Source organism: Gobio gobio, assembly GCF_949357685.1.
Source record: "Gobio gobio genome assembly, chromosome: 19".
NCBI lineage: Eukaryota > Metazoa > Chordata > Actinopteri > Cypriniformes > Gobionidae > Gobio > Gobio gobio.
The window spans coordinates 3,205,692-3,219,361 of NC_137112.1; the positions used below are offsets into that span (position 1 = coordinate 3,205,692).

At 40.4% G+C, this 13,670-nt stretch overlaps 1 protein-coding gene across 1 annotated transcript; it reads right to left on the reverse strand.

Moving 5' to 3' along the window:
• Positions 1-744: 744 nt before the first annotated feature.
• pcdh20 (protocadherin 20) lies at positions 745-6,084 on the reverse strand. The gene is made up of 2 exons (XM_079844101.1): positions 5,919-6,084; positions 745-5,015 (listed from the first exon to the last, which is right to left on the reverse strand). Exons 1-2 carry the CDS (start codon positions 5,967-5,969, stop codon positions 2,418-2,420), a joined length of 2,649 nt encoding a protein of 882 aa, XP_079700227.1. The 5' UTR covers positions 5,970-6,084; the 3' UTR covers positions 745-2,417.
• Between the last annotated feature and the right edge of the window lie 7,586 nt (positions 6,085-13,670).

A 13,670-nucleotide genomic window follows, 5' to 3' on the forward strand; every position in this document is an offset into this window, starting at 1 on the left:
GCTTAAGAGGTGAACCTGACCCCAAGTGACAGGCCCCACTCGCAACCTGTGCACCGCAAAGCCCCGATACATTATCTGTCCTCCGGCTTCTTGTGGTTTTAAATGACTGCTTTCCTTTGTGAGTGTTTCAGAGTGTTCCAGAGAGAGAGAAAGGGAAAAATGAAACCCAACTGGTTTTGGGAATAATAGAAGTGGCGTGTGGCCATGTCTGTTTTAGAGAGCTGAATGGCGTTCCACGAGCGATGACAAGCTAAACACACACTCCTGATCTGACCCCGGCGATGGGTCGGGACGCTGGAGAAACCAACACAATTGAACAGAACGAGATGCAAAACACACCACAACAAAACGACCGGCGTAATTCTAGCTGCATCAAAGGAATTATAAGTGATATTCGTATATCTTTCATGTTTTGATGACTTGTATAGTACAGTATTTTTCAGGGAATATAATCACACAAGATCAAGCCCACAGCAGAATTTTTGTTTGTCAGTGTAAACAAGGTCGTTTTATCTCTTCCGTAGAAAACAGCAATGCTCATTGTACACATTTCAAGGCACCTCGACTTGTAAACCGTGTAGATGCGATCAAATCAAACACTGAGATGCTCTTTGAACTCTCCTAACGATTTTGATTCCCATGCACAGTATCTTGACAAATTGACAGTGTGTATTGATGCTTAAAAGAGCATCACAACTAATACAACTTGAGTGAAAGAACATCATATCCAAGCTATTAATAAGAAAATAAAGCACTTTAATGTTCATGAATTCTATGCTTGCACATCAGAGAAACAAGATCGGAGAAATGTTGCATTAGCTTCTTTGAAAAGGGGTTTTGAGCTAGAGTGCACAAACGTTAAAAATTCATCACAAACCAGTTGGAGGAACCGAGACATTTTGGGGCTCAGGAGATTGATTGCACACCAGCCTAGCATCCCACAGAAAACACAACTTCTGTTAATCACGGAGATCTCTTTTGGAAGGGTGAAGACAAACATGAGGGAACTACATCTGCACGGGAACAGCTTGGGCTTCAAAGACAGGCATATAAAAGAGGTTTGACACAACCATTGTAAGATACATTAAAAGCATGTTGGGCAGCAAATGCAAACAGCAAAATCTCCATATTTTGCAGCGATCTTGTCAATATATATATATATATATATATATGTTTGTAGATTTCATCAGATATAAAACATACTGTATGCACAATATATACAATTCATTCACAAGAGATATTAAGATGCACAAAACACATTGTAAACAATATAATTTGGGCAGTACAAGTCTTTTGCTATGGGAGCCTGTTTCCGCCACAGAATAAAAATATAAGGTAATTGCGACTAAAATAAGTTAGAATTGCATGATCTAAAAACGCAATTGCGAGAAAGTCAGAATTACGATATATAAAGTCGCAATTGCGAGAAATAAGTTAGAATTGCGAGATATAAAGACGCAATTGCAAATTAAAAAGTCGTAATTGCGAGAAAGCCAAAATTACAGGATATAAAGTCGTAATTGCGAGAAATAAGTTAAAATTGCAAGATATAATGTCGTAATTGCAAGAAAGTCATACTTACGAGATAAAAAGTCGTAATTGCGAGAAATTAAGTTGTAATTGTGAGATCTAAGTCGTAATTATGAGATATAAAGTTGTAATTGCGAGAAATAAGTCGTAATTATGAGATATAAAGTCGTAATTGCAAGAAATTAAGTCGTAATTGCAAGAAATAAGTTGTAATTGTGAGGAATAAGTCATAATTATGAGATATAAAGTCGTTATTGCGAGAAATAAGGTCGTAATTGTGAGATATAAATTTGTAATTGCGAGAAATAAGTTGTAATTGTGAGATATAAAGTTGTAATTGTGAGAAATAAGTCATAATTGTGAGATATAAAGTTGTAATTGCAAGAAATAAGTCGTAATTGTGAGATAGTCAGAATTGTATGATATAAAGTTGCAAAGCGAGAAAGTCAGAATTGTCTGATATAAAGTTGTAATTGTGAGATATGAAGTCGTAATTGTGAGATATAAAGTTGTAATTGTGAGATATAAAGTCGTAATTGTGAGAAATAAGACGTAATTGCGAGTTAAAAAGTCGTAATTGCGAGAAATAAGTTAGAATTGCATGATATAAAGTCGCAAAGCAAGAAAGTCAGAATTGTCTGATATAAAGTTGTAATTGTGAGATATGAAGTCGTAATTGTGAGATATAAAGTTGTAATTGTGAGAAATAAGACGTAATTGCGAGTTAAAAAGTCGTAATTGCGAGAAATAAGTTAGAATCACGAGATATAAAGTCAGAACTGCGAGAAATAAAGTCAGAATTGCGAGATGTAAACTCAGAATTATCTTTTTAATTGTTTTATTCCATGGCGGAAACAAGCTTCCATAGTTTGCTGAGCAGGCAAGTGTCATATGTTTGAAATCTCCATTGGGTTCTTGTCCACCATTTCATGGTTGAGTTTTAAAGGAATCTCAATGTCTAACCTCTTCTTTTTCGGCTTTCTTTTCTTGCAGCAAATGTACGTCACCAATGACACGACGGTCAGAAACAGTCCGAGGCAAGTGGTCGTCAGCGCAAGCAATACCACTTGCAACTCGCGGCACGGATTTGGCACTCGCTCGCCTTCCCTCCCTTCCTTAACCGGAGGATCCTCGCGGTGGTCAATATCTACCCCTCTGGGCAACAAGCTCTGAATGAGGGTCTCATTGCTGACCGTCTCATTCACAAACAGGTTGACCAGTACAGTGGAGTACAGCTCCGGTTGACCGTGATCCCTGACTTTGACCCACAAACTGTAGAGGCCTCGGTTGTTCAGGGTTTTCCTCAAGGTGATGTTTCCCGTGTACGGGTCGATGTCAAAAGAGCCCGGTTCCCCGTCGGTTCTCTTGATGATGCTGTAAGCGATAACGGCGTTCATTCCCGTGTCCCGGTCCACCGCGTAGACCTCCGTTATAGACGTTCCCGGAAGCGTGTTGGGAAGCACCAGCATGTATGACTGGTTGGACTGGGGAAAGAGAACCGTTGGAGGGTTATCGTTGACGTCTAGAAGCAGAACGGTCACCATCGTGATGCAAGAAAGAGCCGGTTCGCCTCCGTCGATAGCCTCGATCCATACATAATACGTCCCCTGCTGCTCCCGATCCAGAGGGGTCTTGGCCCGCAACGCACCTCTCCCGGTGTCAATCACGAAGATGTCACTCCCATTGAGGATGGACAAAGCCACCCAGCCGTTCTCCCCGGCATCCGCATCCGTTACCGTGAGCACGCCGATCTCCCCGAACCCTGGGAAGTTCTCCGGCACAAAGAACGTAAAGTCCTTGTTGATAAACCGAGGGCTGTTGTCGTTGCGATCCCGCACGGTTATAATCACAGTTGCGATTGACTCCTTCCTCGGCGTCCCGCGGTCTACGGCTCGCACCATGAACCGGTACGTCTCCTTTTCCTCGCGGTCAAGAGAAGTGGACACCGTCAGAACCCCGCTTGACCGATCCAAGCCGAAAATGGTGGGAGCGTCCGCCCCGAGCAGGTAATACACCTGACCTCTGCTTTCACTATCCGCATCGGTCGCCTGAAGCTGCACGAGGAACGTATTCGGTGGGTTGTTCTCCTCCACTGTGATCTCAACGAAGGACTGTTTGAAAACCGGAGCGTTGTCGTTAACGTCCAACACGTGGACCTTCACTAGGGTGTTAACTACTAATCCATGAGCGTTACGGACCACCACGACCATCTCATAATCCTGTTGCTTCTCGTAATCCAGTAGTTCGGTGGTCTCAAGCAAGTACTCGTTTTTGAAGCGCTCATACGGTACAAGCCGAAATGGACCTGTCCCTTCGAGAAGACACTCGATCTTCTGTTGCGGCTCAGTGTTTTTGATGGTAAAAAAAGCAATGGGTGAAAACGGCGGCTCTGATTCACTTAGACTGACAACGCCGTCTTTCTCGGACGCAATGTAGCGCGGGATAACCGCGGGAGGCCCGGAGAGCTGTCTGATAACGTGAACGGTAACCGTCGCAACCTCAGGGATGCACGTCGGCCCATTGGCCAGTATGATGAGTTTGTACAGCTTCCCGGTGTTGTTGTCTATCTTCCCTGCTAATTTAAGAACCCCTGTGATTGTATCCAAATGAAAGAGGTTTCTGCTTTCTCGGCTGACCCGTTCGCTGAAGGAGTACGTGATCAAGGCATTGGCTCCTTCATCCGGGTCGTAGGCTTGTAGACGAGCCAACTGCTTGCCCTTAGTGGCGTTTCCGTAAAGAGTCACGTTTATTTGTGAGTCTGTAAACTTGGGGCAATTGTCGTTGACGTCCGTGATGATAATCCTCAGAGTGGCAGTGCCCAAAAGCGGCGGAGAACCTCCGTCCTCGGCTATTATATCAGTCACATACTCCGCTTGCGTCTCCCGATCAAGATACTCGGTGATGATGAGGAAGGGCGTCAGCTCGCCGCCTTCATTCTCCTCCACGTCTAATGTGAAAACCCCATAGTCGTTCACAAGCCAGTACGTCTGAACACTGTGAATCCCGATGTCGGGATCCACTGCTGATTGCTCCACGGCAAACCTGGCGTTAACGGGTGCGTTTTCAGGCACTGACAACCGGATTTCGTCGACGGGGAAATGCGGACGGTTGTCGTTGACATCCTCAATAACGATTTTAATCTTGACCAGCTGAAAGTACTCCTGAGGAAGGATTATCACGTCCAGGAAGATGGCACAGCCCTGGCCCTCGTGGGTCTCGGCGCACAGATCCTCTCTGTCGATCTCCACCTCGGATGTGAAGAGCTCTCCTGTCGTGTTGTTCAGACTCACGTACTGCTGGCCCGCCGTCTTCAGCTCCAGATTGAACGAGCGAGGCGGATCACCGGAAAGATCCAAGTTTAAGTCCGCGCGGATAGCCCCTATGAGTGTCCCTTTAGGTAATCCTTCCTTTATCTTATAGATGAGGTGACTGAAATTTGAAGAGCAGGAGAGAGGACTGGTGTACAAGAGGAGAATGAACAAACCCTAAAAATAAACAACAAAAACGATTAGGATGGGAAGCAACAGAACTGGAAGTAAAAAAAAGCATCATACTTTAAAATCAAATGGAAAGTATGCATAGAAAGCAAAGCAGATAAAGCAGTTTCACACTAATGTGTGTGATGTGGAAATGGTTGTACTGAATATACATCCATCTTACTGATACTGATTACTCAATTATTTACCATAATTTTGAGTTATTGTACTACTGTAAAACATGCATGTATAAATATCTTTCAAACAGTGTACAATGCTACTAGAATGTACTATTTACTATATATTGTATATAATCCAAAATTATTATAAAATCCATTCAAATACTTATTAGACTTTGATTCATATACATATAGAGTTAATATAAAGTGTTAGGATGGATTTAGATCTTTCTCTAAGTTTAATTAATTAATTTGGTTTTAACTAATGACATGTTTTTTGACAAAAACTTATTATGAAAAAAAATGGTAAGGGATTGCAATGAACCAGCAAACTAAATAAATAACTAAATAATAATACTTTAAGGTCACATAAGTAATTTCTGTTTATATATATATATATATATATTACTTAAAATATAAAATATTACTTGTGTGATATATATATATATACACACACACACATACATGCACTATGTCTAATGTATACTAATTATTATATATAGCCTAGTATTATACTATACTATAGTATATATATAGGATCCAAAATTATTATAAAATCCATCCAAATACTTATTAGACTTTGACTCATACACATATCGAATTAATATGTGTTAGGATAGATTTGGATTACATAAAAATCTTGGATTAAAGATAGTATTAAGAACATTAAACACGCTATTAAGAGAATTTGAAGTCATGGTGATTCAGTTTTCCATGAGAGTAAGAAACTTACCCATAACTCTCCTTTGCTGCGAAGGCAGGTTCCTCTTTTAGTGTTCCACATGTTTCCCGTTCAGTGTTGGCGTCACAGGGAACGGGAGCGGGATGAGTTCACAGTCGCAGCCGCATTCTGAGCGCCGGAGAGCGGCTAGTTCTCACTCGCTGCCCGATGCGCGACTGACGCGCTCTACTCATTCATCTGACCGATACGCTGCGGGCACGCCCACTGTATGCTAATGTGGTCTGGCGCGACCAACCAGCGTGGGAGGAGGGCTGTCTAGAAACGACTCATTTGCAAGTCAAATCTTTTTTATATATACGTTTGAATAGTTGTAGCATGAAATGAATGCTATATTATCATGTGGTTAAGAAAACACGTCAGGAATGTAGTTATTCTCTTTTCTCTACATTTCTGAATTAATATAATATAATAATAATGTTCTGTCTTTTTACTCTTGATGTAAATTGCTTGTGCTTTTCCTCATTTGTAAATCACTGGAAAAAGCAGCTGCTAAATTATCCATCATAAATATAATGTATATGATTATAATATTTACTGCAAAAAAAAAATCTGCCCAAGAACCTTTTTTTATTTAATTTATGAATTTATTTGTATGACTGTAAATGGTTCTTGAGGTAATTTAGGCTCACTTTATTTGTCTCTGGCACACTTGTTGAATAATTATCGTAGAACTAAGCACTATTTTTAGTGTGGAAAAAGTGAAAAAAGACACTTTTTCTTGCTTTCCAGCGGATCTCACATTAGTGATGAGGATTAGTGTTAAAGAATACAGAAGCGGCTGAATGTACATGATGAAGCGAAATCAACTCCTCTTAATCTGAGCGTTTTTAACCACATCAACAGATGCTGGCTGTGATTGAGAACATCACAAACACACTGAGCTTTAACTCTGGGATTACACACAGTCATATGGAAGACTTTGCATCACATGATGCTTAAGATCGACACATTTATCTTGAAATATAAACTGACATGTTCATCTCTTTTATATTCAAATATCAACACGACTATACTTATTTTTTTTAATGCAATATTGCAATTTATTATAAATTACTTTTCCGTGCATGTCATTATTGTTTTTTTTTAAATCATGTGACTCATAATATTTAATTAAAATAATCTCTCCCTCTTACAGTGACATCTCTTCTCTGATGACGAGGGCGGGGCAACCTGTCACTCACATGAGATCCACCAATAGCAAACCACGACCATCCAATCAGTTTCCCGCCCTACATTTATACGCTTATACATGCATACAAGATCAGGGAAATGAAGCATGGTACAATGAACAATCATAACGACAGAAACAAAACATAAAGATCATGGATTTGGGTACATCCAAATGTGGATTTATCTTTGAACAATGCATCAAAAATGTTACATTTTTTAATTATTTATAAGTCTATGGGATGAAATAAAAGAGTTAAAGGCACAATATGTAAGATTTTTAGATTAAAATATCCGAAGATCACTAGAGCAGTGTTATATATTTTTTTGACTTGTGTGCATTATCTCATGTTTCCAAGAATGTTTAAATCCAGAGAAATCATCGGTTTAAACCAGGACACGGACCGCCTATCAATGACATCATTTCCGCGTTACCCTCCGGTTTGTAGTAACCATGGAAACACTAGCGCCACTTTAATATCTGATGTGTTTTATTAGACACTGTTTGGATCATTCGCTCGCTCTTTTGTCATTCCGATTGAAAGATTCGGTGTTTACATGAGGCGTTATCTAAACCGATCGGGTGTTCACATGTGCTGATGCTTTCAATCGGAATAATTTTGTGGCATCCGCACAGTTTCGTAACATTGCCAGTTATAGTAACTGCGACGTTTGTGGATCAATAGTTCTGTGTTGGTAATTTTTATATTTATTTATTTTTCTGTGGGCGGACATGCAGTAGTTTAACCTAATTTATGTCCTATACAATGGCTTTTTCAACAGCTGTGAATGATGAATACGGACTCAAAATTAATTCAATTCATTTATTTTGAAAAACACAAAAAATTAAATTCTTAATAAAAACATAGGATATACGGTGAAACGTGAATGAAAGCATTCAAGACCTGCTCCGCATCATTACTAGTAGATAAATACTAAACCATTAGATATTTCAGATGATTAAGGAAAGATACCATAATCACAGAGGTATAAATATTAACAAAAGTAATTAAAGTAGACTGTGGGTAATGTTACTTAATCAATTTGAAGCAGTTGTTGAACTTTATTTATGTATATATAACTTACGAGAAACGGAGAGAAATGTCGACATGTCCTCTCCAGCAGCTTGAATGTTCCCCGTTGCCATGGCAACTCTCAACAGCCACCAGGACTTATACAGTTTTATAAAAGCTATTTATTATTTGTTGTAAAGTGTAAGAATCACCTCAGAAAAATAAATTATTCTGTCAGGCGCAGTTGAAGCCTCGGACAAACTCTGTCAAGATGCGATGCTGTAGCCAGGCTATGCTGTGTCATTATTCCAACATTGTGTTCATAACATGTTACGAAATTAAAAGTTTAACACCTCAGAAAAATTAACTTTCCTCTCTTGTCAACATTAGCCTGGTGTGAGCTTCAGTTGTGGAGGCGCGCGCTGTATATCACGCCACAGAAAGAAGTACACTCACAGTAATCGGACCGGGTCGTTTACATGGTGGAATTTTTGGTTTGATCGGTTCATGAAAAGGTTTATCCCACCCCTCTCAAACCCATTACAATTTTCTTCGGTTTGGGCATTTTTATTCCGATTGAGGTTTCATTCGGATTTGACTTTTAAACCGATTTTAGAGCTCCATGTAAATGTTTTACTGCCTAATATGATCTCGCTCACTGCAGTGTGAACAAGTGTCTCATAGTAGCATTAGAACATCACTTTAACACACTCACGTGTGTGATATGATCAAACAGCGCTGCGTTACACACACACACACACATACACACATGTTGGGTTTTCATGTTTTATGGGGACTTTCCATAGGCGTAATGGTTTTTATACCGTACATACTGTATATTCTTTCCCCCTACACTGCCCCTAAACCTACCCATCACACACACACACACACACACACACACACACACACACACACAGCCCCTGAACCTACACACACGTTGGGTTTTCATGTTTTATGGGGACTTTCCATAGGCGTAATGGTTTTTATACCGTACATACTGTATATTCTTTCCCCCTACACTGGCCCTAAACCTACCCATCACACACACACACACACACACACACACACACACACACACACACACACACTGCCCCTGCACCTACCCATCACAGGAGACATTCTGCATTTTTACATTTTCAAAAAACATCACTTAGTCTGATTTATAAGATGTTTTCCTCATGGGGACCAGCAAATGCACAAGGACGAGGATTTCGGATATTGCCATCTTTGTGGGGACATTTTGTCCCCATAACGTAGGGATTACCAGTCCACTCACACACACACACACACACACACACACACACACGAGCGGAAGAAGCGGAAGCGCTCTGACAGAATAAAAGCTCCGCCCAATTCAAGAGTCAAGCCTTTGTGTTGAATAAGAGATGAAAAGTTACATATTATGGCTTTAACAACATATTTATGGGACAGATTTGGGTTTTCATAATAACATAAAGCCTAGGTCACATTTGCGCTGAAAACATAAGAAATTAATTCACACATTTGTTATTGTTTGCGAAGCCGTTTCACTCGGATATACGTCACAATAGGGAAGAAAAGACCAGCGCAACTTCCGTTTAACGCCAAATCAATAGTGGATTGTGAAACTATTGTAATCTCACCTGCGCTCATAATGTGGTCAAATACATATCTGGCTCATGATTGCCCTGAGCAAACAGCTCGTAAATAAACACCCAGTCGTTGAGCCGCAGGCCATGCGGTTGTTCAGTTACAGAAAGTGTTGCGACACTCGAGGACTGTCTCTGCACGCCTGCCTGGGCTCAAAATGGCGCTGTTCGACTTCAGGTGGGACAAACTTTATCATGCAATCCAGAAAACCAAAGAGTAGGATATTGTTGCTGTGTTATAATGTGTTTACAAGAGCCCTTAGGCAAAATCATTCTATTTTCAGTTGTAATCGACTAAACTTTGAACTAATGTACTCCCCGAAAGCAACAAAAACAAGGAGAATGAAACTCATTATCTAAACGTTTCCTGAGCCTATGAGTCGCTTTTGTTCCGAAACATGTTTCTACTGCAGGTGTGACAGTCGCGTGCGTCAGTGAACTTTCTCTCTCTCTCTCTCTCTCTCTCTCTCTGTGTGTGTGTGTGTGTGTGTTTAGAAGGTTTCGTGAGGTGACACGCCTCGTGAGGTGTCGTTCTGCTGAACAGGATTTTGTAGAAACGGTGGGCAGGACATCCAGAGAGTCATTTCTCACTCCTCAGTCCCTCAGGGCTGTACGACAGTTGCACAGCAGGATCAGCTGACATGCAAATCAACGACATGTTTGATTAAGTAAGACGGATTTTTCTGAATTTCTACATTTTAGTGCATCAATTTTACAAAGTTACACATAGGTCAAAGATGTCCATGTTAAAAAAACTGTCATAAATGGAGTCTTGGAGCATAGACTTAAAGGGATAGTTCACCCAAAAATGAAAATTAGCCCATAATTTACTCACCCTCGACTCATCCTTGGTGTGTATGACATTCTTCTTTCAGACAAATATAATCAGAGTTATATTAAAAATGTCCTGGCTCTTCCAAGCTTTATAATGGCTGTTTCTTTTTTGAAGTCCATAAAAGTGCATCTGTCCATCATAAAAGTACATCTATCCATCATAAAAGTGCATCTGTCCATCATAAAAGTGCATCTGTCCATCATAAAAGTGCATCTGTCCATCATAAAAGTGCATCTGTCCATCATAAAAGTGCATCTGTCCATCATAAGTGCATCTGTCCATCATAAAAGTGCATACGTCCATCATAAAAGTGCATCTGTCCATCATAAAAGTGCATCCGTCCATCATAAAAGTGCATTTATCCATCATAAAAGTGCATCTATCCATCATAAAAGTGCATCTGTCCATCATAAAAGTGCATCTGTCCATCATAAAAGTGCATCCGTCCATCATAAAAGTGCATCCGTCCATCATAAAAGTGCATCTATCCATCATAAAAGTGCATCTGTCCATCATAAAAGTGCATCCATCCATCATAAAAGTGCATCCGTCCATCATAAAAGTGCATCCGTCCATCATAAAAGTGCATCTATCCATCATAAAAGTGCATCTATCCATCATAAAAGTGCATCTATCCATCATAAAGTGCATCTGTCCATCATAAAAGTGCATCTGTCCATCATAAAAGTGCATCCGTCCATCATAAAAGTGCATCTGTCCATCATAAAAGTGCATACGTCCATCATAAAAGTGCATCTGTCCATCATAAAAGTGCATCTGTCCATCATAAAAGTGCATCTATCCATCATAAAAGTGCATCTGTCCATCATAAAAGTGCATCTGTCCATCATAAAAGTGCATCTGTCCATCATAAAAGTGCATCTGTCCATCATAAAAGTGCATCTATCCATCATAAAAGTGCATCTGTCCATCATAAAAGTGCATCTATCCATCATAAAAGTGCATTTATCCATCATAAAAGTGCATCTATCCATCATAAAAGTGCATCTGTCCATCATAAAAGTGCATCTGTCCATCATAAAAGTGCATCTGTCCATCATAAAAGTGCATCTGTCCATCATAAAAGTGCATCTGTCCATCATAAAAGTGCATCTGTCCATCATAAAAGTGCATCTGTCCATCATAAGTGCATCTGTCCATCATAAAAGTGCATCCGTCCATCATAAAAGTGCATCTGTCCATCATAAAAGTGCATCTGTTCATCATAAAAGTGCATCTATCCTAAAATAAAAATAAAATAAATGTATCCTATTAAACCTGTTTGTTTAAGTAAAAGGGATTTTTCAGAATATCTAAATGTTAGTGCATCAATTTAAAAGTTACACACAGGTCCAACAGAATGAAAGCCTATTAACAAGACTGCATCATTTTATAGTTAAATGGCCCTGTGATTAAAAAGTGCAGTTTCAATGTGGATATTTTTGTCCAAAAGAGAAACTATTTTGTGTACCTAGTTCAAAATAGATGTATTAAAGGAAATGGGGGTGAAATGGTAAGATTTCCTGCGCCAAAATGTATGCAACTGGCATTAAAGCTGCACTATGTAACATTTTTTCAGTCAAATATCCAAACACCACTAGGCCAGTGTTATATATGTTGTTCAGTCGAGTACTTACAATATCCCAAATGTGTCCAACTATTTGTAAATGGTGAGATGGTATTTTACCAGAGGAACCGGGACGTGTGAGGGCGTGGCCTGTCGATGACATCATATCCGCGTTCCCCTCGGTTTCTGGTTTTATTCTGCAGAAGCGCTTTCCTCTCACTGCAGTGTGAACGACATTAATTGACTGCAATTCATTTGATGCAACTGTTGGTCAAACACTAAAAAATTATATGATCAATAAGTTATTGCAACCTATGTTTTTATATGGCTTTAACTCATCAAAATAAGTTAAGCAATTTTTTTAAAGTTATTACTGTAGTTCTAGGCCAGTCAGAAGAGATGCTCATGAATATTAATTAGACAGGCCAATCTCGCCTTGTTCTTATCAGAGCTCAGAGAAAGGAGCTGTAAAAATATATTGCGATGGTTTTTTGGTACTTATACCGCAAATATATATTCTTAAGGACATCAACACCTAAAATAAAACTCCAGAAAGGTGTACATTATGGGACCTTTATGTAGTCACGTGACTCCGCCCTGTCAAGGCAGGGATTTTCAAACCGGGGTCTTTTCAATGCATTAAAGAGCTCCGCAAACCAGCAGATGAACCAGAGAAACAAACGTTTGCTTTGTTAATTGTGCGTCTGTTTTCTGGCCCTCAGGGAGTGTGACCGAACGCCCAGAGGATGAGTGGAGCAGATTCAGGATGAGTGGAGCAGATTCAGGATGAGTGGAGCAGATTCAGGATGAGTGGAGCAGATTCAGGATGAGTGGAGCAGATTCAGGATGAGTGGAGCAGATTCAGGATGAGTGGATGAGTGGAGCAGATTCAGGATGAGAGGATGAGTGGAGCAGATTCAGGATGAGAGGAGCAGATTCAGAATGAGTGGAGCAGATTCAGGATGAGAGGATGAGTGGAGCAGATTCAGGATGAGAGGATGAGTGGAGCAGATTCAGGATGAGAGGATGAGTGGAGCAGATTCAGGATGAGTGGAGCAGATTCAGGATGAGTGGAGCAGATTCAGGATGAGAGGATGAGTGGAGCAGATTCAGGATGAGAGGATGAGTGGAGCAGATTCAGGATGAGAGGATGAGTGGAGCAGATTCAGGATGAGAGGATGAGTGGAGCAGATTCAGGATGAGAGGATGAGTGGAGCAGATTCAGGATGAGAGGATGAGTGGAGCAGATTCAGGATGAGTGGAGCAGATTCAGGATGAGAGGATGAGTGGAGCAGATTCAGGATGAGAGGAGCAGATTCAGGATGAGAGGATGAGTGGAGCAGATTCAGGATGAGTGGAGCAGATTCAGGATGAGAGGATGAGTGGAGCAGATTCAGGATGAGAGGATGAGTGGAGCAGATTCAGGATGAGAGAATGAGTGGAGCAGATTCAGGATGAGAGAATGAGTGGAGCAGATTCAGGATGAGAGGATGAGTGGAGCAGATTCAGGATGAGAGGATGAGTGGAGCAGAT